General features: G+C 46.6%; 9 protein-coding genes and 1 non-coding gene across 10 annotated transcripts; 6 read left to right on the forward strand and 4 right to left on the reverse strand.

Moving 5' to 3' along the window:
- Positions 1 to 19: 19 nt before the first annotated feature.
- On the forward strand, positions 20 to 644 carry BDV38DRAFT_254578 (uncharacterized protein). The gene is made up of 3 exons (XM_032055340.1): positions 20 to 300; positions 364 to 416; positions 468 to 644. Exons 1-2 carry the CDS (start codon positions 108 to 110, stop codon positions 369 to 371), a joined length of 201 nt encoding a protein of 66 aa, XP_031910769.1. The 5' UTR covers positions 20 to 107; the 3' UTR covers positions 372 to 416; positions 468 to 644.
- A 582-nt stretch (positions 645 to 1,226) lies between these two features.
- On the reverse strand, positions 1,227 to 1,310 carry BDV38DRAFT_t180. Its single transcript has one exon. It is a non-coding gene; the product is annotated as a tRNA-Lys (tRNA).
- Positions 1,311 to 3,253: 1,943 nt separating this feature from the next.
- BDV38DRAFT_254584 (uncharacterized protein) lies at positions 3,254 to 4,944 on the forward strand. Its single transcript, XM_032055341.1, has one exon. It carries the CDS (start codon positions 3,632 to 3,634, stop codon positions 4,265 to 4,267), a length of 636 nt encoding a protein of 211 aa, XP_031910770.1. The 5' UTR covers positions 3,254 to 3,631; the 3' UTR covers positions 4,268 to 4,944.
- BDV38DRAFT_254585 (uncharacterized protein) lies at positions 4,872 to 5,547 on the reverse strand. The gene has a single exon (XM_032055342.1). It carries the CDS (start codon positions 5,386 to 5,388, stop codon positions 5,203 to 5,205), a length of 186 nt encoding a protein of 61 aa, XP_031910771.1. The 5' UTR covers positions 5,389 to 5,547; the 3' UTR covers positions 4,872 to 5,202.
- Positions 5,548 to 6,415: 868 nt separating this feature from the next.
- On the forward strand, positions 6,416 to 7,170 carry BDV38DRAFT_285658 (uncharacterized protein; the record flags this gene model as incomplete). The annotated part of the gene is made up of 2 exons (XM_032060528.1): positions 6,416 to 6,897; positions 6,957 to 7,170. The coding sequence occupies 2 exons, from the start codon at positions 6,416 to 6,418 to the stop codon at positions 7,168 to 7,170; spliced, it is 696 nt and encodes a 231-aa protein (XP_031910772.1).
- A 2,133-nt stretch (positions 7,171 to 9,303) lies between these two features.
- On the forward strand, positions 9,304 to 9,593 carry BDV38DRAFT_285659 (mitochondrial 54S ribosomal protein bL33m; the record flags this gene model as incomplete). The annotated part of the gene is made up of 2 exons (XM_032060529.1): positions 9,304 to 9,316; positions 9,424 to 9,593. The coding sequence occupies 2 exons, from the start codon at positions 9,304 to 9,306 to the stop codon at positions 9,591 to 9,593; spliced, it is 183 nt and encodes a 60-aa protein (XP_031910773.1).
- A 6,225-nt stretch (positions 9,594 to 15,818) lies between these two features.
- Positions 15,819 to 16,394, forward strand: BDV38DRAFT_285661 (uncharacterized protein; the record flags this gene model as incomplete). Its single annotated transcript, XM_032060530.1, has 1 exon — positions 15,819 to 16,394. The coding sequence occupies one exon, from the start codon at positions 15,819 to 15,821 to the stop codon at positions 16,392 to 16,394; it is 576 nt and encodes a 191-aa protein (XP_031910774.1).
- A 2,033-nt stretch (positions 16,395 to 18,427) lies between these two features.
- On the forward strand, positions 18,428 to 19,018 carry BDV38DRAFT_285662 (response regulator; the record flags this gene model as incomplete). Its single annotated transcript, XM_032060531.1, has 2 exons — positions 18,428 to 18,667; positions 18,728 to 19,018. 2 exons carry the CDS (start codon positions 18,428 to 18,430, stop codon positions 19,016 to 19,018), a joined length of 531 nt encoding a protein of 176 aa, XP_031910775.1.
- Positions 19,019 to 19,400: 382 nt separating this feature from the next.
- Positions 19,401 to 22,042, reverse strand: exg2 (putative exo-beta-1,3-glucanase; the record flags this gene model as incomplete). The annotated part of the gene is made up of 3 exons (XM_032060532.1): positions 19,401 to 19,815; positions 19,898 to 20,910; positions 20,963 to 22,042. 3 exons carry the CDS (start codon positions 22,040 to 22,042, stop codon positions 19,401 to 19,403), a joined length of 2,508 nt encoding a protein of 835 aa, XP_031910776.1.
- Positions 22,043 to 23,837: 1,795 nt separating this feature from the next.
- Positions 23,838 to 26,010, reverse strand: BDV38DRAFT_285664 (serine/threonine-protein kinase; the record flags this gene model as incomplete). Its single annotated transcript, XM_032060533.1, has 8 exons — positions 23,838 to 24,414; positions 24,475 to 24,504; positions 24,561 to 25,015; positions 25,068 to 25,223; positions 25,300 to 25,504; positions 25,583 to 25,694; positions 25,753 to 25,875; positions 25,968 to 26,010. The coding sequence occupies 8 exons, from the start codon at positions 26,008 to 26,010 to the stop codon at positions 23,838 to 23,840; spliced, it is 1,701 nt and encodes a 566-aa protein (XP_031910777.1).
- Between the last annotated feature and the right edge of the window lie 1,222 nt (positions 26,011 to 27,232).

Consider the following 27,232-nt stretch of genomic DNA (forward strand, 5'->3'; position numbering starts at 1 on the left):
TTCTCCTCCCTTCTCTAAGCTCATAACTCCTCACGACATCCTTACATTGTCTTAACACTTGAAGCACTATCACCTTCTAACTAAGCAAGAACATTGGTCTCAGCGCAATGAATCTGTTCAGTATCCTCACCCTTTCTGCCCTTCTCAGCATGGTCAATGCAGTAGCCATCTCCCGGGATACTAGTTCTGCTATTCCCAAGGAGTTTAGAGTCCTCAACAGATGTCACAACATCTGCACCGGACACAACGACTGCCCAGAGAGCTGTCCCTGTGACATGCACAACATCTGCGCACCCAAATGTATGTCCACAAGTCTCACTCCAACTATGCAAGCGGACCTCTGAAGCACTGACATAGAACAAGCGAAATAAGAACTGTTACACGCAACTGAAGGCAGTCTTCTCATAGCTCAAATGGTCCGGTTACACCAGATCTTATACACGTCTCTAGTACTGATAAAACAACAGATTGCCGTCGAGTCAGCACTCCGCGCCATACTGATACTTCAGCTGGAAACACTGGACTGGATCCATCGAAACATCACCGATGACCCGGATAATGCTGTCTGGTTGATGGTTGCTTCTACTTGATTTTGTCTTGAACCAGCCTTGATAGTCATGGTCGCTTGGACGGGCGGTTTGTACTAGCTTTAGTTTAAATCAAGCGGTTTGTTCATTAGGTCTACGTTGTTATTGAGCTTAGTGATAATAGGACAGAAGATTGTAACGCGTTAGGCACTTAACAGTTTGGATTGTTCTGTTACTCGTTATGCGATTAGTCTCTGACTGCGTTCCAGTTAAATTGTAAAGGTGTCGTTAATCTCAGTATAGCCATACAGCCGTACATGTGAAACCTGTTGGAGCCTGGTTGATTTGCTGTCCAAGACATAATTTCCAATAATATGTTGACTGTTACGAAATATATTTTGGATACAAGTGCATACCATGCATGTATAAAACGGGTCGTGCCGTACACGCCCACATTACAAGTGACGGATGAGGCAACCCTTGATAAACTCCAGCTGCTACAGAACTAGGCAAATGTACTACAAAAGCATATTTCGCCTGAATTGCAGGCTTATTCGACCAAGGTGGCCTATTTCTGCTGCAGCCTAGGCTTTTTGTAGCCGCATGTGGATCCTATCCAAAGTGGAGCCCAGGGTCATCCGTCCGATGGTGAACCACCAAAAAATTTTCAACCGCGCTCTTTGCAAGAGCAAAAAGCTAAGCCGAACGCGGGGGTCGAACCCGCAACCTTGAGATGCCGTGATGACTAAGAGTCTCACGCTCTACCGATTGAGCTAGCCCGGCTTCAGTTGTTGAAGCAGTGGGATAGTTCGAATTATATCGTGACGAATGATGTTGGCTGTTGTGTTCTGTCCTGTGTAGGTAGTAGTCTGCGACCCATGCCTCCCCGCCGGCTTGGAGCTGATGCCGGCTGCAGCGGCTCATCCAAGAAGTGGCAAAGGGTGAAATAGGGCGTTCGAGCCTTCAAAGAACTAGGCCGCAGCCTAACATTGATGTTCCAAGAGGAAGATGCCATTGGTGTGATCGTCAGTTACCCCTGGTCGGCCAGACAGGTCAATGCCATTACAAGACAGAGTGGTCACATTGGAACAGGCAGCAGTGCTCATCCTCCACATTTGACCCCTCCCTCCAAGGAAAAGCACGGGTTACGCGCTCTTGCCGTTAGCCATCTGTGTCATATGGTTCTCATGGCTCTTGAAATGCTAGCCCAGGCAGGATTTAACAGTCCGATTGTATGTCGCAATATATTCTATTTTGGTCACCACGATGAGTACTGGTGATCGTGGACCAGGAAACTGCCGCTGGACATGTGTGACACCAGATTGATAGGGTGAAACAAACTCGACAGTTTAGACGTCATTGCGCGCGTCAAATTGAAATTCAATTTTGTAACCTTGGCCTTTTGCTGATCAGTGGAAGTGAACAAGTGCATTCATTTCGGGAGCTTACCTATGCACGGTGAGCATCTGACATTGCGTGCGGCCAAATATGGCGCTTAACCGTAATGGTGGGAGACGAAACGAAGCAACAATAGCCAGTGGCATCTGTGGCTGAGGCTGAGCCGTATTCCAAGGTACCTACTTGGAAGACTGAGGCTGAGACGGCGCGACCCCTGAAACCTGAATAGGTCTAGCGACCCCTTATCAATATGGCCCCGGTGATCGCATCCATCGTTCGTGTTAGGAGGGTTAACTCCCGACTTATTCTTAGAACAGAAGCGAAACGAACCAAAATAGACGAGATAAGGTAGTTGGAGTTTCCAGGATATTGTAGGTTACCAACAGAATGGTTCCAAACGATCTATTGTCTCAGAAAACATCCGCGATTGTGGTCGGCGGCTGCGAAGCAAATGAGCGTGGAAGAACAGTTCGGCGGTTGCTGATGCTTACCCCACGGAGTAGAAGAGCGTTATCAACCAACAATTATGATAAAGTTAATGGCATGCAGATGCAGGAAATATGCAATGGCTCAGGGCTGCATTTCCAGGGGTGGTAACGCAGCGAACTCTTTCGGTATCACAGAATAGTAATACGGATCAAGTGATGGTGGTGGCAGTTGGGGGGTGAAATTGATGTCGTGAGCGAGGCGCAGGCAGAGGAGAACACGAGAAGGTCAAGCCACTCAAGCCACAGTGATCCTTGTCAAAAAGGAGTCCGAGACTACCATCGTCATCGTTTCTCCGAAAGACAAGCAACGATGACTCGAAGTGTCCCCCGACACCTCAATCGGGTAAGCCACGGGTTGTTTGGAGGGGATCTGGATGAGGGTCCCTAACCCCAATTGTACTAGTTGTAATAGTGTGGAGCCAGGCAGAATGCGGGTGAAAAGGAGAATTGACCGACTTGTTCTTACGGATAGTCCAATCAGATGGCCTAGACCCTCCCCAACACTCGCGATCAAACGGTATGGTCATGGAAGAAAAGCACTGCCTGCACGCACCAGCCACAGGTCCCCCGCCAATAAGAGTGCCTTGTTTGAGCCTTAGGAACCACTCTCGTGGTCTCATTCGAGGTTAGCGTCGAGTCACCCGCCTTTTGGACCCTAAGTTACTGTATCACTGAAGAAAATCAAAACAACTTTCATGCACATCATCTGCCAGGCTACCATCCACACTGTGATTTAATTTCGTATCGTATTGAATTTCATGGTATAACATAATTACTATTTTTTATTTTATTTTATTTTGATCTTTCACCCTAGTCTTCTTGTGATCAGTGCGGTCATAGCGCAGACCCATCCTGAGTACTAGTTTGTATGCTTTTGAACATGGATGCCTCCTTCAAGTCATTAGTATATAATCTTGCTCACCCCCCACCGTTATTGATCCTCTTATCCACTTTTATATTTACATATACTTCCAGTATAATTCCTGCTGTCTACTCCTGAACACAATATAAACCCTTCTGCTGCCAAACCACCTCAGTCTTCTGTATCCTCTGCTATCACTCCCAACCAGCTCCGCAACTATACCGTCAAACTTCGTCACGGTGTCTCCCCGAAGGTCTTCTCGTTTCCTCACACTGCCTCGACTCTTCCCCATACGAGATACGATTGTCCATCAAGAAACTCCAAGTAGAAGACGTTCATTGCGACGTTCTTCCACGATGCCTGCCCCAGTCGATGTCGTCGATCCCGTCTTGCCCGTGCGCGAGCTCGAGGCTGACGAGGAGTATGTAATGGTCGCCTTCGAGCGCCATGCAAGCCACTGCACTCGATGCGCGGATCCCCTCAAAGCGCGCAGAGAAGACCGCTCTCTCTGTGAGCGTGGACACCAATACGCCGTCGATGTTGCCGACTACCTTTATAGCAAGAACGGAAAGTCATACTCGACCCTTGACCGTGAGCGCAACCAGCCTACTCTCGTCAAGATCCCCCGCGACTGCCGGGCTGTACGCGCACTGCTCCTCGCCATTGAAGATGGTCTGCGCCTGAACCGCAAAGAACAGGGTGCTGTCCAGCCCCCTCGGTCACCGTCACCGATCATCACCTACGACCGGACTTACCCCGTTCCTCCTCGCCGATCGACAAGTCCCCAACAGCAGCCTGTCCAATACACTGAAATCATTGAGCGCGAGCCGCGTGACACAATGCGTCGTCGGGTCATCGTCTACTCCTCTCCTCGTAGCTCACCCAGCCGGAGCTCACCCAGCCGGGGTTCGCTGTACGAGTCTGACGCAGCGGAGCGCAGACGCTTCAGGGAGTCCTCACGGATCTACAGACCCACCGAATACCACCGTTGAGCGTTTTCGCCCGTTCAGCTTCTGATCTATCTTTTCAGTCTACCTCTATACGGACCACCATACAGCCGTGCTGCAGGCAGTGCTATTCGATCTCTGTCATCTTTGCGCACACAGACACACAAACGATTCAGCCGGGCAGGGCCCAGCTCATGCGCGGATCCATAACACGTACAATGTGTCCATCCGACTTCAGTCTGAACTGATACGGATGTTCCCGCCGATTGGCATCTTCAGTGGGGTTTCTTCCCTCGCAAAGAATGGTTTCCTATGTGATTTAGCCATCTTACTTTGAAGACATTGCCTCTACGCTGTCCGAAAGGACACCTTTACAGAAAAACCCAAAACAAACGGGGAAAATCCAAGAAATTGAATAAAAAGGTGGTGTTTACAACAAGTTGCAAGTTTAGTCTGTTGGATTTTTCAGTTGATGTGATTGGAAGAGGATATGCATGCAGGGAGTGAGTCATGAGCTTTTACTTTCTACGAACCTCAGGCTTCAGCCTATGATATTGGATGGAGCTTACTAGTTGTACTTCTCCGCACACCCTCAACATTGCTTGACATTCATTGGAGGATACTTTTCCTATGTTTACTATGATTCCTAGTATGACTTGATGTATTTATGAAGATTGTGGAGAACACATACATGAAAGAAAAAAAAAAAAAGAAAAGAAAAGAAAAGAAAAGAAATATATATATATATATATATATTTATTTACAAAATGTCCTACTTTTGTATGTAACTACCAGTATAAGTAACTTTCTTGTACAGAGTAAGAGATACAAGACTTATTCTGGACAACGTGACTTCATAGGAATTTTACCGACCAGTGAGTCACAGGTAATTACTAGTACCAATACATTTATGCATACAAGTTGCAACCCCACCTTTAATAGCATTTCTTAATGCTGTTCCCTGAGAGTGTATCTTCGATCTAATGCATCCTGCACGTTATGGTTATGTTAGTCCAATACAGATCCCAGTATCTTAGTACTGTCCGTAAATCAGGTGGATTATGGCTGTGCCGGACACAGGTTGTATACTTCCGAATGATTACTATATGAAATGTTGGAACTGGAATTTGATATATCAGATTAAGAAGAAGAAAAGGAACATACATATAACTCAGACTAGAGTTATAGGTAAGGGACCATAACTACAAAGAAAGCTTTAACAGCTGGAACATACCATTGACAACCTTGATTTGGAGGTGATATCTGTCTTTCCCTTGCATATCTGGAGTTGGGGTATCTTGAAAAAAAAAAAAAAAAAAAAAGAAAGAAAGAAAGAAAGAAAGAAAGAAAGAAAGAAAGGATTGAAAATATATGGATCGGATTGGATTTTGATCGAGCAAGATTGATACTTATACGCAGATTGATTCATTCTGGGGATATCCGTACACTGAGTAGAATTTCTATGTAGGTCTAGACTACGTTCATTCCCTCTTCCAGACCGTGCATTTTCCATTATAATACTTAGTCAAAACACAAAACATAACTAGTGTCCTTGAGTGTTACAAGTAGAATATAAGGTAAAAAGACTTTTCTTTGTTAAATCTACTGCTACCCTGTGCAAGATGAGAGAGTTCCCGCAAAGCTGACCTACAAAGCCCCGGACCAGGAACACTGAGGGTCGTCTATATCTGAGTCAAACCTCCCAGTAAATGATTTTGATATCTTTCAACTGATTAGGTTTCTGTTGGAGGAAGCAAACGGTGGAACGAGCGCCGTCTCCCATTCACTGAACCCTCATCAACCGTGGTAAGGCCGTGGAGAAGATTACCGCCGTCCCATGTCAGGAAGTTCCAGGCCTTTCCCCTCATTGTGATTAACCTGATTTGTTCCTTTTGCGTAGAATCTCGCCTGTTGTCGTGTTGAGTTCTGTTCCTGGTGGAGCGCCCTTGAGCTCATTTTCTCCACTATCTTCAACGCGTTCTATACCAGGCTTGCCTTTCATTCTATCAAACTAATCGAGCCCCTCACCTGTCTTCTGTCTCTATTTTCTACCGTGATGCTTTGAAAGCAGTCCTCGCCAAAAGAAAGCTTCAACTTCCCACTGTCTCCATCTCTCAACCTCATCACCAAGCATACCAAACATACCAAGAACACCCCATCTCCTTACCTAGAATTCCCTCATCATCCCAGAAGATGGCCGGCAGATTCGAGCCTGACAAGCTACACAACGAGCTAGACGTCCTGGTGAACTATACCGACATCGAAAGAGATCTGGAACAACGCTTTCGAACCTCCTACTCACCCTTCACCCCGGCCATCCACCGTCCCATCGGCCCAGATGCAGTCGACCAATCCTCTCCCATGTCTACAACTTCATACTTGCTCAAAGCTCATCTCCCCACTGCAGCACCAGAGGAAGAACACCGTACCCACGGCGAAAATGCACAGTACAGCAGTGAAGAGGAACCATCTCTCAAGGCGTCCATGCTCCAGGGAATCGGAACCATCGAGAAGAAAGAGCAGGTATCCAGATGGCAAGGAAATGTTGCTTTGGATCATCCGGTCTCGATGACAACCGGAACGGTTCACGATAGAGAGCGTCGGGATGACCTGGGGGAGCCCGAGATAGCGACCGAGAAGGCGACTTCATACAGTGGATCCGACGATGGGAAGTGGTTAGTCTTACGCCGAGTCCTCCGGCAAATAGCGTGTCTTCTAACGAACAGTGAAACAGTATTCAGCCGACGGGAGATATTGAGATGACCAATGATTCTGCTACAGAGGCACATGAAGCGTGGTCCAACAATGCGACAGACGAGATGGTAGTTGATGAGAAGCCTGTTTTGTTTAAACGTGAGCGGAAGACCTCGCCAGAGTCTCCCGATGGCTTTGTCTTCAAGCGACGTCGTAGCGCTCGTCTTGCTGCTTTGCTCGCCAATCCGGAGTAACGACTATCCACGCTAATCTGGTGGTATGTGTGGGTATCTTCTTGCAGAATAACCATGGTGCTAAGATATGTCTTTAGGTGGGTAGTTGTACATTAGTGTGTTGGAGGGTGTTGGACACCTGATAACCTTTCTACTTTCTTGCTTTTGAAGATACACGATGCATCTCGTCTAATTTCTAATACCGGGCATTGGGTGGTGGACGTTAATTTGTATTGTAGACTCTCTTAACATAGGAAGCAATGCAGGGCATAATGACTGGAAAGTCTGATATGTATTGACCAAGTGAGTGATGCTGTTGGCAAGACTCTTCTAGCTTCGATGGTCATATCTCTTATATCATACTGGGCTGGGTCGGCTCGTGAATAACAAGGGATCTAATTTGGTCCCCGCCAAGCTAGTACAACGATCAATAGTAGTATTTAGGGCATAACTTCCTCCAGGATAGAGTCCTCGGAGGTTGTCTAGCTTGTTTTTCAATGTGCATCCACAGAACTATATCAAACGACTGGTGCTGAATTGATCAGCACTAACAGCATGCAAAGTCCGAATCGGCATCCTTCCACCAATTCGCTCATATCTTAGCGAAATGAACCAGAAACAGGATTGCCCGGTACTCGAAAGCTGTGGCGGTGCATCGCCAGATCTTCAACGACACATACAAGTCGCCTGACAATTCCGCAAACCTAACCGCCCACGAAAGCGATCATCATGATATTCATTACCAGCAGCAACAAGACACCACCATGTTAACAATAGTGAAAACAAAACCCCCACACCTTAACAATAATGGAAAAAACGCTGATCAAATCGGAGGTCAACAAGGTTCCCAATAACAAGATCACCATTTAGTTTCTAACCCGTAGATCGTCTCGGTTCAACCCTCCCGTTCAGAGAAATGCAAGATCCCATGTGACCACATGACACTACTAAAACGCAGACACCGCTCAGAAAACCCCCGGATAGGATAAAAAGGTGCGCAAACACCCTCCATCAAGGATGCACACGGACACTTAACATGCATGAGAGTAGTTCCCGCGGCGGATTAAGCCGGCACTAAAGCAGCTGGAGGCATTTAATCCGCTAGCACGGTCCACGACTTGTTTTGTCGACCGGGGTTGATCATGGGACGGTTCCATGCCGTTTTCAGTATACACCATGTTGTGATCACCAGGTGTATGTGTATGTATCCATACAAAACCCGCCAATATGGGACTCTGACTCATGGTTATGACATTGTCCTCCTGCTCGATATTCGAGGGCATGAACGCGTGGGCTGAGACACGTGCTAAGTGTTGGAAGTCAGTCGCGAAAAAAGGAAGAAAGGAGAAATTAGTAGAAGAATAAAGGACATTAATCGGTCATATTGACTAGAGGAAGCTTTCAAAAGATAGGTAGATGTACTATGTCCTTAGTAGGGTAGCCCTGCATCGACGATCGACCTAGTAGGTTATACATATCTAGCATCCCAACGGATCCACTGGTGATCTGCAGGTCAGGCGGCTGGAGAATTTTTCATGAAGCCAAATTCTGTTTGAGATAAAGTTAGTCTAAGCAGGTTATTCTTGGAGATAATGATATACCAAGAGTACTGTATGCACCCGTACCACCCGTAATCGTAGTCCTGATTTTTGTATCAGTGTAATAAAAGTTCATATAATTATGATTTGCCGTAAGTATTTTCACCTAACCAAACTCCGAAAGATAAAAAGATGAGTTAAAGATAAAAGATCATTTAATGTCGCGAAAGGGTAGTGGTTCAATAACTTTGGACAGATGCACAGTGAGTGCAGACGCTCGGTGGAAATCTTACTGAACTGAAAAGCCATTGTTTAAGTTCCATCGTCACTTAGTGATAGGGCCAAAGTCTATAGTTACTAATTAGCAGATCTCTAGAAAAGAAAATAATATCCAGGATATTTTGTAGTTTTCGAGGAGAGGTCGCAAAGGCGATGCTCCAGAACAATGAAAGCCAAGTAAGACCCACATTTCCAACCATACCACTTTCAGATCTAGAGGTCACGTGTAACTATCGCGAGTCCAAAGTTCTCCGCCGCATCTCCGATGATCTCGAATTCTTGAAATTAGGTGCCAAACACCCCAAAGTTCCGTTCTCCTTCAACTAGAGCCGCCAAAATGGCCAAGAAAGGTAAGCACCCATATAATCATATCGTTGCACCACGGACTTGATGCGCTAGTAGCGCACGCTGATGGTTTGTTCCTAATCGTATGCGGAGCTGACATCAATACCAATAGCCAAGTCTCGTACCGTCACCGTTCGTCTCATCTCTATGGCCATGACTGGCTTTTACCGGACGATGATCAGACCTCGTACCCATCGCCCCCTGAGCATGCTCAAATATGACCCCGTCGTGAAGAAGAAGGTGCTATTCTTGGAAGCGACAAAGGGCGGAAGAGCGAAATAAATCATTTTCTCTCACGCCTTCACACAATCAACCGCGCATACGCAGCTGAGATACAAGTCTTAGCTGCTTCGACCCTGAAGCAGTGTCGGACAGCAAAGTTTACGAGACAACCTTCACTCGGTACGCTCCACCAGGTTGTCGATTGTCGCTCAGTCTGTTATTCGAACGATACACCATGTACATTAAACAACCTCAGTGCGGATATTACTTGGAACTTTATCAACTCCGGGATATTGCTGCGCTGTATATCATTTTGGGTTTGCATTCTGGCGTTTAAAGCAGTACAGTCGGGGTCAATCAATGTGTTCAATATACCATTTCTAGGATCCGACCATCTTTGCAACCACCTGTCTCCCGAGATCTTTCACTCCACATTATCTTAGACAACCCAGTAACGACACTACGTACAACCTGTATAATACACAATCAATGAAAATACCTAAAATTAAAACAAACTTCTCAAATTTGCCTGTTGAACCGAGCGCTGTAGCGATCACCTACTGAGCTTAGCGCACCTCACTAACAATGTTGACTCGGTCAGGTATTTACCTCTTGTTCTTCTTCCTCCACGAGTTGACCACCTTTGGCTATTGCGGTTACCATTCATAGAAGAATGTCGATTGCTACCAGACGCGAGACTCGTAGGACTTGTCTTGCGCTCAAAGCATCTAGAATCAGCTCTTGTCAGGCGTCTTGGCTGGGGTGAGGTCGGGACCCTAGCTCTTTTGCTGGAGGAATCTGGCCTTTCAGCACCCTCATGGTCCAAGGCTCTACTACTTGAAGGAGGTAAGTAATTCTGATGCGCGAACTGCTCTTGGCTGCGCACTTGAGGCGTCTGCCGGTTCCTACTATAGGTTCTTCGGTTCGTTCGGCCAGGTAGTGGCATTTTGGATGTATCCTTCTGCTCGCGACAGTTTCCCGAGTCTGGTGCCTTGCGCTTCTCTCTGCTTGTCGATGGAATGTCTGTTTCAAATGTGACTGCTTTTGGCGTTACCGCGGAGTTTTCCATCTCTTCCGGGATGCGAGCAAGCTGGCTAACTGGCTGGCCAGCACCTGGACTCTGGTCCTTTCTTCCTAATGGAGTGCTTTCGCTGGACTGTACTTTCGTGTCCGCTGTTCTTGCAGCATCCTGTTTCTCGGCAGAGCTGGCTGCCATTTGACACCCCCCATTTGGATCAGCCAGTGTATCAGGTTTTTCAGCAACGATATTTTCCTCCGGTGTCGAAACTAGTATGGCTGCGAAATCGATCGGAATTTGGTCGGATATTGAACATGCTGGAGATAGCTGCCGAACGCTTGAAAATGGTACAATGCTGTTAGATTGCTGCGAGTCCGGGATGCATGGAAGTTTCACATCAGCCATTTCGAGATTACCAGCTTTCAGGCTCTCCTTGGCTGGAGATGAATATACACTTCTCTGGAAACTCTGTGTTCGATAGATAAATTCTGTAGTTTGGATAACATCATTTTCCGAGGCTCCACAGCTTCGCTGGGGCGTTAAGGTGTTGGATGTACATTTAGCACCAGTATCGTGGCAAGTAAGGGCACCTCCATCCGTAGGTTCATTCCTTGTAGTAGCTTCTAGGCTGTTCCTCACTCCTAGTGGCTGTAGCAGCGCTCTCAGCCTGTTCCAAGTTTCAGAGGAGGGTTCCTTGGGTGATACAGCGTCCATCTGGTCAAGTGATTCTTTAATTTTGTTTACCCAGTGTTCCGAATCTTGGACTCGCCGAAGCAAAGTGTGTATCTCGGATTTTGCCTTCAACTTACCAGTCTCGAGGCTTAACCTGGCTGATGTTTCCACCGAGAGCTCCCTTTGGATTTTTATGCATTCTTCTTCCTTCACCAGGAGGTTTCTCTGAAGTATGTCAAGTTTGTCTTCTGACAGCTTAGATAGTGCACTGCTCTCTTCCCTGACCACAATGAGCTCCTTTTCAAGGCGTGTAGCTTTTTCGTTAGCTTCATAGAGCTGTCTTTGCATGCATGACTTCTGCGTTGCGATTGATATTTCCATTTCTCGAAGTCGGCTGACCTCTGCAGCTTGTTCCGCAAGTGCGTTCTCTTTCTTCATACACTTGCTTTCAAGGGCTTTTATTTGTTCATATTTTGCTAATAGCTTCGGGGATCAGTAAAAGCCATGTGCTGGGAGTAGTCATGCGCCTACCAAATATTCCGTTTCATTCTGCTTCTTCGTATGTGCTGTTTCACTCTCGCCCTTTGTATTGTCAGCCAATATTCAGGTACTTGGCGAATATCGTAGCATACTAGTGCTTTTAGCGCCCCCATTAATTCATCTCGGACTTTTTCAACACTCTTACGAAGGTCGTCCCTCTCTCTTAACAGTTCATGAATTTGTTGTTCATACTTGACTTTATGCTGATCTCGAGAAATGACGCTGGCCCTATTAAGTTCTTCGCGGATTCTGGACTCTATAGTCTTAACTTCATCTTGGAGTACGATTGCCTCTGATTCGAACTTGCCTGCGCGGCCTTCTGCTTCCTGGCCCTTCGTAACGGCTTCGAGCAATGAGAGTCTTATCTCTTCATTTTCAATCGCTCTGCTCCTGAGGCTTTCTTCAGTTGTTCTCAGCTCATCGGATAGTTGTTGTATCCTTAGGTTAAGTTCAACGCTTTCTTTAATTTCTGCGGATGTAGGCTCGGTTGTTTCTGGTGTTTGCATCTCATAGTGTCGGGTTTCAAGCTGTCTCATTTGTTGTGCGAGGCTATTCTCTTTCCCCTGGACAACCTCTAAGAAGGAACCGAGCTTATCAATACTCGGTGCACAAGCTTCAAGCCTCTCGTGTAGACTAGTACATGTGACTACATTCGCGGAAAGCTGTTTCAGTAATGCAGATTCGCCTCCCATATTTTCCTGAACAGACTGAAGCTGTTCTGTTAGAAGCTGTGTCTTATCTCCATTCACCTTCGAGCTTCTTTCGATGACCGCTGCCAAGTCTTCCGTGAGAGACCTGAGTCTGAAGATAATTAGTCATGTTCTCTCTCAGGGGTAACATCTAGCTAACAGTAACTTACTGAGATGAATATTCTTGAACAGCCGCTTTACACTGCTCAAAGTCCAACTTTCCTTGGGCATGATCCTCACCCATGCGCCTAAACGACATTTGAAACTCTTCTAGTACTTGTTCCATAATTGAATGTGCAGATTTATCAACTTGCTTTGCCACAGTTCCAAATCCTGAATCAAGCTTTCTTAGCATTTCGAGCTGGTCAGCCCTGACAAGGCCTATCCTTTTCGCCTGAAGGCGTGAGTTGTCCTGTATATACGTCTCTAACAAGGCTGATCTTTTCTTTTCGTCGGATAATCGCTCCTGGACAGAGTTTGTCTTTTCCTCTGCATCCTTCAAAGCCTGCTTCATGGAGCTGATCAAAGTTTGTGATTCGACAAGATAACTTTGACTCTTCTCAACAAGACCGGTAGCTTGTAACAGCTGCTCCCTTGTATTAGCAATTGTCCCTTTTATTTCCGCTTTATCTTTATCTAGCGATGCTCTTGTCAGTCTAAGCTGAGTAGTTTCTACGCTAAGTGCATTGTAACCAGAACCCAGCTCGTTGATGATGTATTTGAACTTCGCTATTTTCGCCCTCCAAGCCTCTAATTGAGTTTTATACGCCCTAGACTCCGAAGCCTTTTGCTGTATCTCATTAATAAAGACGTCGAGTTGGCTTTTCAAAGCAAGATTTTCTTGCGTCAGCTCTGAGAGATTGGCCTCCATCCGTTCTTTCTCATTGAGAACGGCAGCATCATTGTCTTCTCGAGCTTTAATCTTGACAAGCAGGAGTTGAAATAGTTCCTCCTCAGACAGGTCTGCATGGCTGTTACCAGCAAGCGTAAAGGCGGGTTGTCTTGAGGTGATCTTTTTCCCACTCGCTCGACGACGTTTCGATACTCTTGACTTGTTATTCGTAGGGGACAGTGAAATAATTTTCCCGTCCTCGCGTGTTAGGAGCTCAGCAGCACATGACTTCATCAACTCTGCTGTGCACTGTTTGGGTGACTCTGGAAATCTGTCGTTGATCTTGTTTTAATCAGAGTCACATACTTTCGTAGACTAAAGGTATCCGCTTACCTTGTTCTTATTGAGGGTCATTGTCTTTATGGCTGGAAATTTCTCAGCGCAACCAGGCAAGTGTAACTGGCCCACGTACCTTGTGTCTCATTTTCCGGTGATAGAAGTTGTCCGTTGGTAACAGTTGGAAAAAGGGCGGCTCCTTCATATTGAGCTTGATTGAGTTGCGCGTGACGAACATTGGAGGTGGGGGCATGGTCTATTCTAACAGCAGGTTTTGCTTTGCTATTAACAGTCTCTAATTCTTGAGAAAGCGGGGCTTCCGAAGATAAAGATGTCCTTGTAACTGGGCGATTTGAGCTGGTTTCTATTTTATTCGACCGGGAAGCAATGTTTCTGGATATTTTCTTTATTAGAATGAACGAGAGCCAATGACGTTAACTTACTTCAAGTGGTGAGCTTGAGTTGTACCATCGGGCTTTCTGGTTCTATTCTGCTCCATTTGCATGATGGTATTGCCGTGAGGCGCGGGAATAGCGGAAGCTTGCTTGACTGGTGGATGAAGCGTAAATGTCTTTCCATGCTGTGCAGGTCTGGCAAAGGAGAAAGCTGTTAGGTCAATACCAGAACTCCGTGGGCGTTGTACAAGTGATGCCGCGGATTGGTTTTGGTCAGCTGTTCGAATTAATTCCGATCCCCTCTCCAGGACTGCGTTAAGATTAGGTGAGACAGGCTCAGTGTTGGATCCCGCCATTTGGAGCAGAAGCATCTCTTCATCATCTCCAATTTCATTGGGTTCACTGTCTCTTTCCCTAGCGGAGATAGTCGAAGGATCACCCACTAACGGGTCAGGGCTGTCGCTCCCCATGTTGAGTCAGGCTGTACAGCATGTTCTGTACGCATCAGAGACACTCGTATTCCCAGTAATTCAAGTCAGCAGACAGGAATGTGGACGTATGGTAAGTATCAACCGCTTTTCTAGAGTACGATTGCTGGTATTATGGATAAAACAGGCTGATGAGACATTCTGTGGTTATAGGGGAAAAAATAAAGAGCGAAGAGAAGTGAATTCGTCATGGAAGTCCCAGAAGACAGTTCTCGTGATGAACAGGGGTGTACTCTTTAGGAAGGAACATCGAGCAGCCTGAGAATCATGGCTTCCAGGCGTGACGAAAACCCTATTTCAGATGCGGCAGTATCATCGGCATACCCATGACTACTAGTACTAGTCATAACTCCTATGATTCCTCTAATATCATTAAGCATACTTTCGAAAACATATGAATCGTGATTAATGGGAGTTTGGCTGTCATACCAGCATTATAGACATTTACGATTATCTCCACAGACTGTATTTGCTTCTGAGATGAATCTACCCTCTATTCATATTCTGGCTCAGGTAGCCTAAATATACACCTTCTAAGTTTAGAATTGCTACGATTCAAAGGACTAGGTCCATGAAAGATGCTTGCCCCATGAAGGATCAATCTACGGAGTAAAAAGGATACATTTCGTCCACCTTGAATTACGCACAGACGTGTGTGGCTGCGCCCTTCCATTTTGACTATAGCGATCACCCGCTATACAAACGCCAAAACGGTTTCTATGGCAAAACTCAAGCAACAAAGCGTTCGACTACTACCCGAACTGATTTGCAGGGAGCAATTGAAGTCAGCCTAGCAGAGAGTTTGAAATCCCATCTCGCTTAAATTCAAACTCCGGCATATCTGCGGTTTCCTCCTCCTGGCGCCTCGGGCGTATCTCTCATTGGTTGCGGCCACGATGCTAAGGGCGGTTATCACCAGGATCAACATAACATCACATCCCCGGTCGTCTCTTGCGAACATGATTCGCTCTGTGAATCCAAATTTAGGTTCTTCAGCACAACTGTATAGACCACTTAATGAGGTAGAATACGCCTCCTCATCCTTCAAGTCTTGGGACTGTTGTTGGTACCCTATCACAAGGTTGTACCTGTCATACAGCCTTTTACTTCGTATTCATGTAGCGCCCACAATGTTGTGCTTGAGCTTGCTATATAGACTAGTATTGACTTCACCGTTGTGTCTTCCACCTAACCATCTTTATTTATATCCTTACGTATACTTTCAAAACACGAAAAAGCAAACCCGCACTCATAGATACAGTACCAGACCTTGAAGATCTTACCAATTCTTCCCATTTCACTGGGAACCACCGACATGCCTTGGGAATCTGCCTTCTCCTGCATTATCCTCGCTACTCTTACAGCGCAGTCAAGAGCACAGGGACTGATAACCGATGTGGAAGGAGAAGGATATGGCCCAAAACCAAGCTCCAGCTCAATGTCAGCGGGGATGATCGTGCTATGCGTGGTAGCAGGAATTGTGGTTTTGATCGGAAGTCCGTTTTCCAAAACTCCCATCGCTCCGATCCCAGCTTTATGTTACTTGGGCATGTTTACTGACCCTAGCCACTCTGCAGTCTCCACAACAATTTTGTTCATCATTGCGAAAAGACGCCAATGGGCAATGCGCGAGGTCATTACACGGTCTGCTCGACGAGCCACCCAGGCCATCAAGACTCCCTTGTCAGCCAGGTTTCCGAGATCTCAGGTCGCGCGAGGCATGGACTCGGAGTTTCCTACCAATCGCGCCGAAGAAAGAAGTCAAAAGCTGAAGGTCAATCCAAAGCACAACGATATAGAGAAGAACTCTCTTATTACGGAAACAGAAAAAGCTAGAAAAGGAGGAAACGGTCGGACGTGGAGGTCACTATTCCCCTCTGGTCATTCATAGATGACTGTTGGTTCACTCTCTTGTTTTATGAAGTATATGTTTGGTCTGCCTCGGGGTATGTTCGTCAGTTTATAGCGATGACTTATGTATATGTCTGGATTTAGGCGTGCTTGATGCATAGTATCGTGGACTTCTTTTGCGTTGAATGTTTCGGGCCCTAGTATTTCCTTTACTATTCTTAGATTTTGAGATTCAATCATTGATACCACCAGTCGAATTGAAAAAAAAAAAAAGCACCCTTAAATAAGAAAGTGATAGTCTGATAATTGAACAGTTTAGTCATAAAATACAACTTACCTCCCAAGATGAATGTCGCCTGGCCAAATTGATCTTCAACCAAAAGTCCTAATATGAACGGACGAGCCAAGACATCTCAACCCTAACACAATGAAAATACGACAGCAAAGCCCACACAGCACACGACCCCTACAAAGAAGTCCAAACTAGATCCGCTCTTTACCCCTGACACCTACAGATCTAAGAATTCCGTAGATCGAAAGGTAATTTCCCCAAAAGAGTGACATGCATTAGCCCGAGGAACTTGCTCACTTCGCATTGCTTACATTACATCGAATCCCTTCATCAATTTCCAAAAATCGCCACCCCAATCTGCTCTCGCAAAGGGTTTCCCGTACGTTGAGATTATTCATGTACCCACAACATCCACTTCAATGCAACCTTTCCCAGCCGAAGCAATATACAACACATGATTGTACGTTGTGGTACTCGCTTAATTGCCACCTCATCTCGTTTATAGATTACTCAGAGAAACGTGATCAATGTCGACAACGGCGTACTGAATGTGTCCGGCAAAACAGTCCAATTCAAGAACTACACATCCTGCGTCAAGCATGCCAAAGCAACATGCCATTGACCAGGAACTTCATTGCAGGGTCAGGGATCCTTCAAATCGAATATAGAACAAGATCTCACCTAAGCACGGCCAGCTCTTGACGTAGAATCAGCAACAGAATTACCTGAGACAAGCCCAAGAAGCGGGCTGGGAAGAAGGAAAATTAATTAAAAGAAGAACGGGGGGAAGAAAAAGGGAAAAAAAAAAAAAAAATAGGGAGAAAAGAAAAAAAAAGTGTAATCTGTCGAGATCCATATAATGTGGAGCTTTCCCGTCTGGATATGAACGCTGATTGTGTCAAGTGGCCGCAAATTTAAGTCTTTGGGTCATTAATATGCCCTGCCGCTGTCACGACCAAATCATGCAACTTGGATAGGTTAGCCTTGAGTCAGAGAAACCAATACGAGCATATTTCCCATGGGCCCATGAAGCGAGCTGGTGCATATTCCCGAGTCAGAGACGGCTTCGATCGTGGGAAAGCTGAGCTCGAGCGGAAAGCATACCCGAATCTCACGATCGAGTTAAGCAGAGAGATCTAGATCGGTGTCCGTGTGTATGACTTGCATTTCTTCAGTACGAAGCTAGGCTCAGCAGAAAGATACAAAGAAATACCACCTCTCAAAACAAGGGTCAACCCTACACAAAGCCCGTGTCCCCGTTCCATACCTCCAATCCAGAATATCCCAAACTTGGATGGGCCCAACAATCCTTCTCGAAAGCCACCTTATGTTGAGCCTAAATTTCGGGAACCAAGAAAAAAGCTGACACGGACCCAAGTAGGCTAATAAAGGAACCCAGGGAATAAAAACGGATTCTAGACCAGGCGATCCGGTTCCATGGAACCCTCGTTTCAGATATATCCCGTCGAAACGCGGCATACCATCCAGCGCTGCTACGGCTCTCGCCTCAGATTCAACGGATATCGGAACCCCCTGCAATCTCCGTTATAAACTCAATTTTAATATAAAGGATATATACATCGCCACGCCAGATTCTGCCCGTGCTGTTCGAATAACCTCACGTTTTAGCGACAATCCGGGATTTGCATGAAGAGCTGGCCTCTGATTCTAGTCTCAACACCTTCCATCTTAATCCAGCAATGGTCCAACAGACATTGTCCGCCACAACAACATCATCATCATCATCCAGCCAAAGTTCATACCAAGACCAACAACACAAAATGTCCAACAGACCCGATTCATTAAGAGCCTCACGCTCCATGAGCTATCCAACCGACAAACGAACAAAGACCAATCTACACATCCTTGTGGCCGAAGATGATCCCACAAATAGTACCATTCTGCGCAAGAGACTAGAAATGTCCGGACATACAGTATATCTGACGAGGGATGGGAAAGAGTGTGCATCTGTGTTTCGGGAGAAGGCGAATTGTTTTGATGCGGTGCTGATGGACTTACAAGTAAGCAACTCTTCGCTCGGATATACTAGAGATCAACGGGGCTAATGTGTGAGTAAACAGATGCCAGTAGTTGACGGCTTGACCGCAACAAAGATGATTCGGGAAAGTGAACAATCCTCTGCCAGGGGCGGAGCACTTAAGAATCGTGTCCCGATATTAGTTGTTTCTTCGTCCTCGAAGGAGAAAGATCGACAAGTATACATCGATACTGGATTTGATGGGTGGATTATGAAGCCTGTCGGTTTGCATCGGATCGGTGATCTGTTGGATGGGGTCTACGAAAACGAACGTCGCAGCAATTATATCTACAGACCCGGGATGTGGGATGAAGGTGGCTGGTTTGAAGGATGATTGACCGAATGAAGAGCTTGATGCTACCATTTGGTTATTCCAGGGGCATTGATTGACTCCTGGGAATATTGTCATGCCGTTACGATGAATGCTACTTGTATAATATACACTGTCTGCACACAATATATCCTGTTCATGAGCACACAAGAACTATTGATATAACTTGGAGACCCTCTAAGCCCCCTCTTTAACCATTTTGTGCAGTAAGAATAGGATATAAGCCTGTATATACATCAAGACGACCATGAGCGACCCTGCGGATGTCCGATGAGCAAACTAGAATACAACCGTAGCCCACCACGCAAATATATGCAACTTGAACCGAATCCAAAAATAGAAGAAGGGGAAATCTAGAAACATACAATGAAACAAAGAAACCTAACTAATAAAATTCCGGTAAATCCCCGAAACTCGGAATATCATCACCACACTTGAAATCTGGAGCGTAAGCTTTCTTCGGCATATAGCCATTCTTCCAAGCCGTTTTGTAGCTCCACTGGGCAGCGGACTCGGTATGCCAGGTCCAATAAAACCAGCCCTGAGCTGTTCCAAAAGCAGACATCTGCGCCTCGGCATATGTTTGAAGGAACTTCTTGTAGCCGTCTGAGTAATCCGCAGGAGGGGCATTGGCGGAGGCACAGCTGCAGGTTGGTCCTGTGTCAGCAGTGGGACAGTAGACCGTTGAATCGCCTATAGCAAAGGTGCCCTCCCAGCGGGTGCCGCGACCGACGTTGTTGAGGTATTGGGCACAGTCGGTATCAGCTTGGGACCATTCGCCGCAGATGGTTGGGCCCCAGCTATTTTTTTTTTGTATCGTAGTTAGTAGCTGACTAGACATGGTCGTGATTTGGGTGTTGAGGGGGGTTTAGTTGAACGTACCCTGCGCTTGTGGTGTTGATCTCTTTGATCATGTTGTACCAGTCATTACAGATGAGCTTTACCCGGTCCGTGTGGTTAAGGACAATTTGTCCCGTGTTGAAGATGGTGTACTGGTGAGTGTCCAGGAACATCCGGTCCGGCCGGTCCTTCAGCATTTTCTTCCATTTGCTCAAGTTCAAGAAGCCGTCGTGGACGGTGACATAGGCTGAAATACCGTTCTTCTGCACCAGCTTGGTGGCATCTGTTGTCCAATTTAATACGTCCTCGACCGGCAACGAGAGCATGAGTGGCTCATTGACGAGCCCGTAAATTGTAACAACATTCTTGTAGCGGGGTTGCGCGAAGAACTGCGAGATTTGGTTGTGGAAATCGAGAGAGCGCTGTCTGTTCAGTTGGCCGTCCGTACCATTCAACCAGCCGATAACTCCCTCGCGGCCGCTATGGTTCCAGCCATTTTGGCTACCCGGAATGCCATGCGGGTCTAAGTTAACGCGGAGCCCGTACTTTCGGCAGTATTCAATGGCTCGCAAGAGGTACCTCCATGAGATTTTTGCGACATACGGATCATCGTCATACGTTGTGACCGCCCAGTAGGAGAATTGGATACGAACATGATCCAATCCTGCATCCCTCATGTCTATAAAATCTTGTTCTGAAATAAAGTCGGCATAATGCTTTTCGATTGTCGAGGCAGCGGACGATCCAAGCTTTTTGCATAGTGTATACTCATCGATAATTCTGTCCTTGCTTGAGTAACTCTCGAATAGTGAAGGGACAATAAAGGGCTCGATTGACAGCCATCCTCCAAGGTTCACACCGCGAATTGGTTGCGAACCGTACGGGAAAGATTCGTTTAACGGGGGCACATTGTCGTTAGGCCTTGTTGAGTCGTCCCATGTTGAGTTTAGCCCCATGATAGGAAGGCCACCGACAGTCTCGTTGGTGAAGGTCAGGTTAAAGTCTCTAGTGTCGTACCACGTCCAGGGGTCCAGTATTGATCCCTGAGCATATTCCTAAACACACTGGTTAGCAACGAGCCGCAGATTTGCATGGAAGTAGACATACTGGAATGCTGTCATGACTTAGCCCATCCAAGCTTGAGATATAAGGCGAGTCGCTGTTATCGACGGAAGAGTTTGAGCCTGATTTATCATCATCATCATCATGGCCATGTTTCTTAGACATAACGACAGCAACCGGGATAACAATAGCGAGCACGACGATCAGCACACCTATGACAATCCACCATTTCTTCCGCTTCCAGAATGGCGGTTGTGCATTGGGGTTCTCCATACTTCCATCCCAATTACCCTCCTTCCGCCATCTGGCCTCCATTGTTGGACCACCACCTCCGCGATGCCGAACCTCCATCTCTGGATGACCCTCTTCCAGATAAGCACCAGACACGATTCTGCCTTTCGACTGTCCTCGGGGCGTCTCCTCAGGGAATGGAGCAAGAGTCTGCGGTTCATCGCCAACAATAGGACGTTTACGCTGACGCCTGCTCTCCGTCCGACGTTGTTCTTCTGCCTGCGATCTTTGCCATTGGTCTTCCTCATCATAATGGGAGCGGAGTTTGGCCAACGCATCAGCACTCAACAGATGGGATCCGCTGTTCGTAGAATCACTGCTCTTATGCTTCATTGCTGCAGCGCCGCGTGCCCTTTCCCTTCGCCTCTGCCTTCGCGCCTCTCTATCCATGTCGCGGGGTCGTTCCCCTTGGCCGTCCCGACTGCGATACCTCCGGTCCCTAGCGCCACGGGTAGGAGTACCACCGTCACCATAGGTTCCGTGCCTTCTGTATTCCTCCCCACCACGATTTCTATCTCTCCTACTTGGCGATGCAATTGGCGATTCTCCCGCCCTAGACCTTTCTCTCCGTCTCCCCTCCACATCATGCGATCTAAGAGGCACCGCAGGGTCCTCCGTAGCAACATCATATTCGTTCAAATCATTGTCATAGTCTCGAGATTCATGGCTTCGTATATCATGCTGGTAATCGTCACGCCTATATCGCCTTCGTTCACGGGGATGGTAATCGAAATCGTCATCGTCATCGTCATCATCATCATAAACCTCGCGATAACGTCTGCTAGGATCCCGCTCGCCGCGATAGCGGTCCCGACTGCGCGAGTGACTCGGCATGCAATTCTAATGTTAGCCGAAATGCGACAATCGCTCGATCTGCAAATTCGACAATGCGAATGCCGGGCGCCCCACTGGTTCACCGTAAAGCAGAAGCCCAGAACGTCATGAAAATTCGCGTCACAAGAGGAGTGGACGGCGGGGGTGTGTCGAATGGTTAAATCAAGGAATGAGAGAAATTGAAATCATCGTTAAGAAATCGCACGGAGGGAGAGCTCGAGGAAATAACCGCCAATTGTACATATGCGACGTGGGAAGCGCGACTCTATAGCCCAGACTTTAGTTGCCCGCGCTAAGATCCAAGTTTCTAAGGTGCCTCCCTTATCGCAGTAAACAAACTTAGCGACTAGAGAGCGCGTCGCTACCTACCATCGAAGCGAAAAACGGAGGCCCTTAGACCACTTATTAAAAAATGTAGAGCCCGGTAAGTAAGCCCTGATTCATTTCAGCAGGGCTGTTTCAGTCTGGAAGCTGCATATTACTATCTAGTATGCTATTGTTCGGAAGATTTACCGATTGCGAGGGATGGTTTATTTATGAACCTGACGACCTGAGAGGCCAACCCTTGGCGTTGGTGGAGAAGAAAAGTTGCGGAGCAACAAAAGCGGTGAATTTCAGATTAATAACTGCGAGATCATGTATCTTGTGGTAATGAGAAGAGGATTGTGGTTGCCTGGTTTCTTGGTTCATTTGATTAGTGGAGAAGAGTGACATTGAAGATTGAACTACCAAGGAAAGGTAGTTTGATCACGAGCTCTCTTACATGACCCCCTGTTCCCTGCCATATATGTGTATCAATGTCTATTTTGAAGTATTCACATTCAACGGAATAATATAGTAACATATGAACAAATCATTAATTACAAAAGGAACTGTAATCATCCAAGCCAATTGAGATCCTGGTTGAAACTGAAAAAAAAAAAAAAAGCTAGAGAAATAAAGGAGAAATGAAATATCTATGCAACCCCCTTCATAGCTTTCAACCACTATGCACAGCATAACCACTGCCAATCCATGACCATCAGGAGGGGTATGTAAACGCCATCTAAACAATCAAAAGCACACAAGACAGGAAACAAGATGTACATCCACGATAGGTTCGACATGCAGAATAGGAGCAAAGTCTCGCTGGTCAACTTAGTAATGATTATGATAATAAATTGGTCATATATGCACTTCCATCTGTACAACTCCGCAACCTAGACCAACACAAAAAGGGGAGAACGAAGATAGAGAATAGGTCTGCTCTTTGCTAAACCCACGAGAACAAAGAAGTCGAGGGCAATTAAAGGAATAATATTTTCTTCCGCGGCCCAGGACTCATGACAGTCTTGGGGTCCGAAAATGTGGAAGCATGAAGACACCAACGGCAGTCATCAATTCAGTCACCCTCTCGTGGCCATGTCGATACATTGCCAGGCACTTTTAAATGCAAGGGGCCAGAGAAAAGGACCAGCAGAATAGTAGGTCATGAGTCTTGCCGCTGAGGGATTTTTTTTTTGTTTTTGTGTAGCGCCAGAATTTTCAGTAATGTTAATTTTTCATCTGACCTCGGAATCTCAAACGCGACGGCCAGAATTGCTAGGCGAGGCTTCGCGAGATATATTGCATTAGACGCCATGATGCGACCAAACTTAATTGGGCCAGCCAGTGGTGCAACACGTCGGCGATCTGTTGAATGCTGTAGGAGAATTCCATTTCGAGAGCCGATGCTTCTCCGACTAGCTCAAGAGTAGAGGCCGAAGGAAGGCAGGACGCGTTATGTCGCCCCTGCCGCTTGAATTGAGTCATGTCCTCAGCTAATGATTTGTCTAGCTCCTTCTTTGCCCAGAACACCTGGTTCCTGTGGCTTTGGACTCCTGTCACGGCCCTTCTTCCGGCTCAGGAAGGCTAACATGCCGCTGTTCGAGGATTTTCCTTTGATAGAACCAGCATCATAACCTTCGGCTGGGAGGGTCGAGCTTTGATCAGCCAACTCACTCCAACTGCCTGCTTCCTCAAGCACCATCTGCACACCACCACCTTTGCTTGTTTTCCGTGTTGCTCCCTTCGGACGACCCGGCACAGGAGTGGGGTTTGCTGGGGGAAGATGATTGGCCGCAGGGTTAGGCTGAGGATGGAATGGACGATGGAATTGTGGAGCTGGTGAAGGCGGCGGCTGTGGGTGGGAGGTGGGAGAGGTTGGAGCTTGGTTCGGGATAGAGTCTTGCTGATCCACGGTCTCGCCGAGGGGTGACGGAGTTTCAGGCTGAGTCAATCGACTCACTGACCCATCATTGTTACGCAAGGGAGGCGAGTTCCTCGAAGAGTCGGTCTGTGAATATTGTCGCGAGTGCGTTGAGCCAGTTGGGGGAAGGCAGTCTTCGGGATTCCTGGAGAATTGTCAGTAAATAGGACGGTTCGTTCTCGCGCACACTCTTCATTTGACTCACTTCGATGCTGCAATAGCTTCCGCGGCATTTCTATGACTAGTTAGCGGATTTCACATTTCATGCACACTATGCGCTAGACAACATACCCTCGGAAAGTCACAGTCGTGTAATCAAACGGCTCGAACATGGTTTCAATCAGACGGTGAAGCTCATCTTCCCTGATTTCCTTCGCTGTAGCGTCTTCTCTTAATTCTGCTCGTGGCTTCTGTCGGCGAGCTCTGGCCTCGAGTGGTGCCTCCTCAAGAAGCAATTCCTCCAGATCATACGTGGCGTCAAAGTTGGTTTTATCGCTAGAGGGTCTGAACACTGGTGGGACTTCCTTGTGCTCAAGTGCTACAAAGTCGAGTTCAGCGAAGAAGGGGTGAGTAATATAACTCTCCCAACTCGAGGCACCGATCCGTTTGCTTCGGTCCTTCTCCATGAGTGCACCCATCGCTCGCAAGCATGGAACCGAGACTGCCGGGTTAGTGACATAGTACTTCGGCTGAGCTTTTTTGATGTTTTCGCTCAGTACGTCCTGGCTACGACCTTCAAATGGTCGCTTTGAGTTTTGTTAGCGTTGATTCCAGGCTAAAGAACACGCTTCAACAAACCTTGTTGTAGATACACTCGTAGAATGTTACTCCTAATGACCACCAGTCAACTTCGCAATAGTATCCGCCGCCCTCGTATACTTCGGGCGCAAGATATGCTAGGGTCCCTGATTTACTGGTGAGAGGCTTTCCAGGGCGGAAGTCTGAGGCCACATTCTGCAGCAAAGACAATAGGTTAGTTTTCCATATTACCGGAATGCCCCGATTCAGATCCAACAGGAGGATAACATACGAAATCAGCCAAGTGGACGTGTCCTTCAGAGTCGAGTAGCACATTGTCCGGCTTCACATCTCGATGAATAATGCCTTGCGAGTGGATATATTTCAGCGCACACCCGAGTTCGGCCATCCAAAAGCGCACCGCGTCTTCGGTAAAGCATTTCCTTGAGATATGGAACCGCAGATCACCGCCATTCATTAGATCCACCACGATATAACTTCTCAAATATCAGCAACATGGCAAAGGGTGGAGGAGGAGGGGAATAACTGCGTGAAAGAACCGCTGCAAGACGCACATATATTCTATATCTTGGAAGCTGTATCTCAAGTTGCACAGGAATGGATGGTTCAAATGCTCGAGCATTCTCCGTTCACGGATGATATTCCGTACACTTTCCGACCGAACCACTGCAGAAGAAATACTTCAGTTAAGACAAGATGAACAGGATCAACCTTGGGTTCGTACCTTCTTCTTTTCGGATGTATTTGAGCGCAAATGTCAAACCGGTATCCTTTTTCTCCACGATACGAACCTTTCCGAAAGCACCTTTCCCGACCACGCGAAGTAATCGGAATTGGTTCAGGTTGACTATTGCCCCCCTGCGGTCAGCGTGATGTCCGAATCGAAATCAAAAACCGCTTTTGTCGGTTTCAATGGACGACTGGGCAACATAAACGTACTTTCATCGGTGGAGCACACCGGCTTCCCCTGCGAATTCCCCATTGAGAAAGTTGTGTGACAACAGAGGCTAGAAAGAGTTCGTTGGAGTAACTTCAGACCACATCCCACTCGAGCCTAGTAGTTATTGTATGCGTCGGCGTAGCACAAATTCGGCTTTATGTATTCTACTGTCTGCGGAATCGGAATGATAAGACAAGAGGAAGGCGAGTTTGAGGAAGGCGATGAAAAGACGGACCGGCCGAAATGACGAGGCGAGGTGAAGGGGCTGTATTAAGTAGAAAACAGACGCAGTCTAGTTAAATCAGACCTATGGTTCCCGAGACAAAAGTGTTAGCCCGCAAACGAAGCATCGCCAAGTTATGCAGAGGCTGCTGCGCCCGAATGATACGGGGAAACGTGGGCGGAGGGGCTCGATTTCCAGATTTGCCAGGAAACAATACTTTGCAGGTAAAACGTACCCTCGGTAAGATGCAATGGCTTCGGAAATCAGAGAGATTATTTAGACAGACACTGCTTCCAAAGCTCGGAAGTGAAGCAGGACGTGAGTGAGGCGGAGGGAAGACAGAGGAGAGGCGATTTAGGTGGATTGAAGCAAGACGACGTGAGAGAGAGCGGCAGCCCCTAAAACGGAGTAGTTTGATAGTTAGTAACCTTAAAGCCTTCCGTCAGAGAAAAAGCGAACGGGCCGTATGTTTTAGGTCGTGTTCTTTTCTTTTTCCCTAGAATAATATTTTTTTTGTGAGAAGTACAATTATTATTCCTTTGAGAATTCTAATATTTTGACTTTTGACCCTTGACTGATGAGGATTAAAATCATCCGATAATATTATAAATCTATTTTTTTGTGTTATGTTTCTGGAAAGGATAGAAAAGCAAAACTTAAAAGAACTATTAGATACGGGGAATTAACATGGCCCAGGCTCTTCTTCTTTTCTTTTTCCTTCCTTCCTTCCTTTTTTTTTTTTTTTTTTTTTTTTTTGCTTTTTTCATTTGTTTTTCTTTTCTTCTTTGTTTTTTGTTCTTTCTTCTATTTCGTTTCTGACGCAGTGCAATGCGAGAAGACTAATAGTTCAAAAGGACGGAAGGAATACGATACGAAAATCAAATGGGGCCGAGGGCCAGGATTAAGCTATGGCTTAGCCTGCTCGGAAAAGTCCAATGAAAGAGTGGCAAAAATTTCCCAGGAGAAGGCGGTCTGAAAAAGAGAGTCGTAATGCCTGCACTCCAGAGTGGGTTTTCTTTTCTTTTCTTTTTTTTTTTTTTT

Source organism: Aspergillus pseudotamarii, assembly GCF_009193445.1.
Source record: "Aspergillus pseudotamarii strain CBS 117625 unplaced genomic scaffold BDV38scaffold_51, whole genome shotgun sequence".
In the NCBI taxonomy this organism is placed as follows: Eukaryota; Fungi; Ascomycota; class Eurotiomycetes; order Eurotiales; family Aspergillaceae; genus Aspergillus; species Aspergillus pseudotamarii.

Excerpts from the sequence above, each read along its gene's own strand:
- BDV38DRAFT_254578 (XM_032055340.1), top strand. The coding sequence starts at position 108 with ATGAATCTGTTCAGTATCCTCACCCTTTCTGCCCTTCTCAGCATGGTC.
- BDV38DRAFT_254584 (XM_032055341.1), top strand. The coding sequence starts at position 3,632 with ATGCCTGCCCCAGTCGATGTCGTCGATCCCGTCTTGCCCGTGCGCGAG.
- BDV38DRAFT_254585 (XM_032055342.1), bottom strand. The coding sequence starts at position 5,388 with ATGTATGTTCCTTTTCTTCTTCTTAATCTGATATATCAAATTCCAGTT.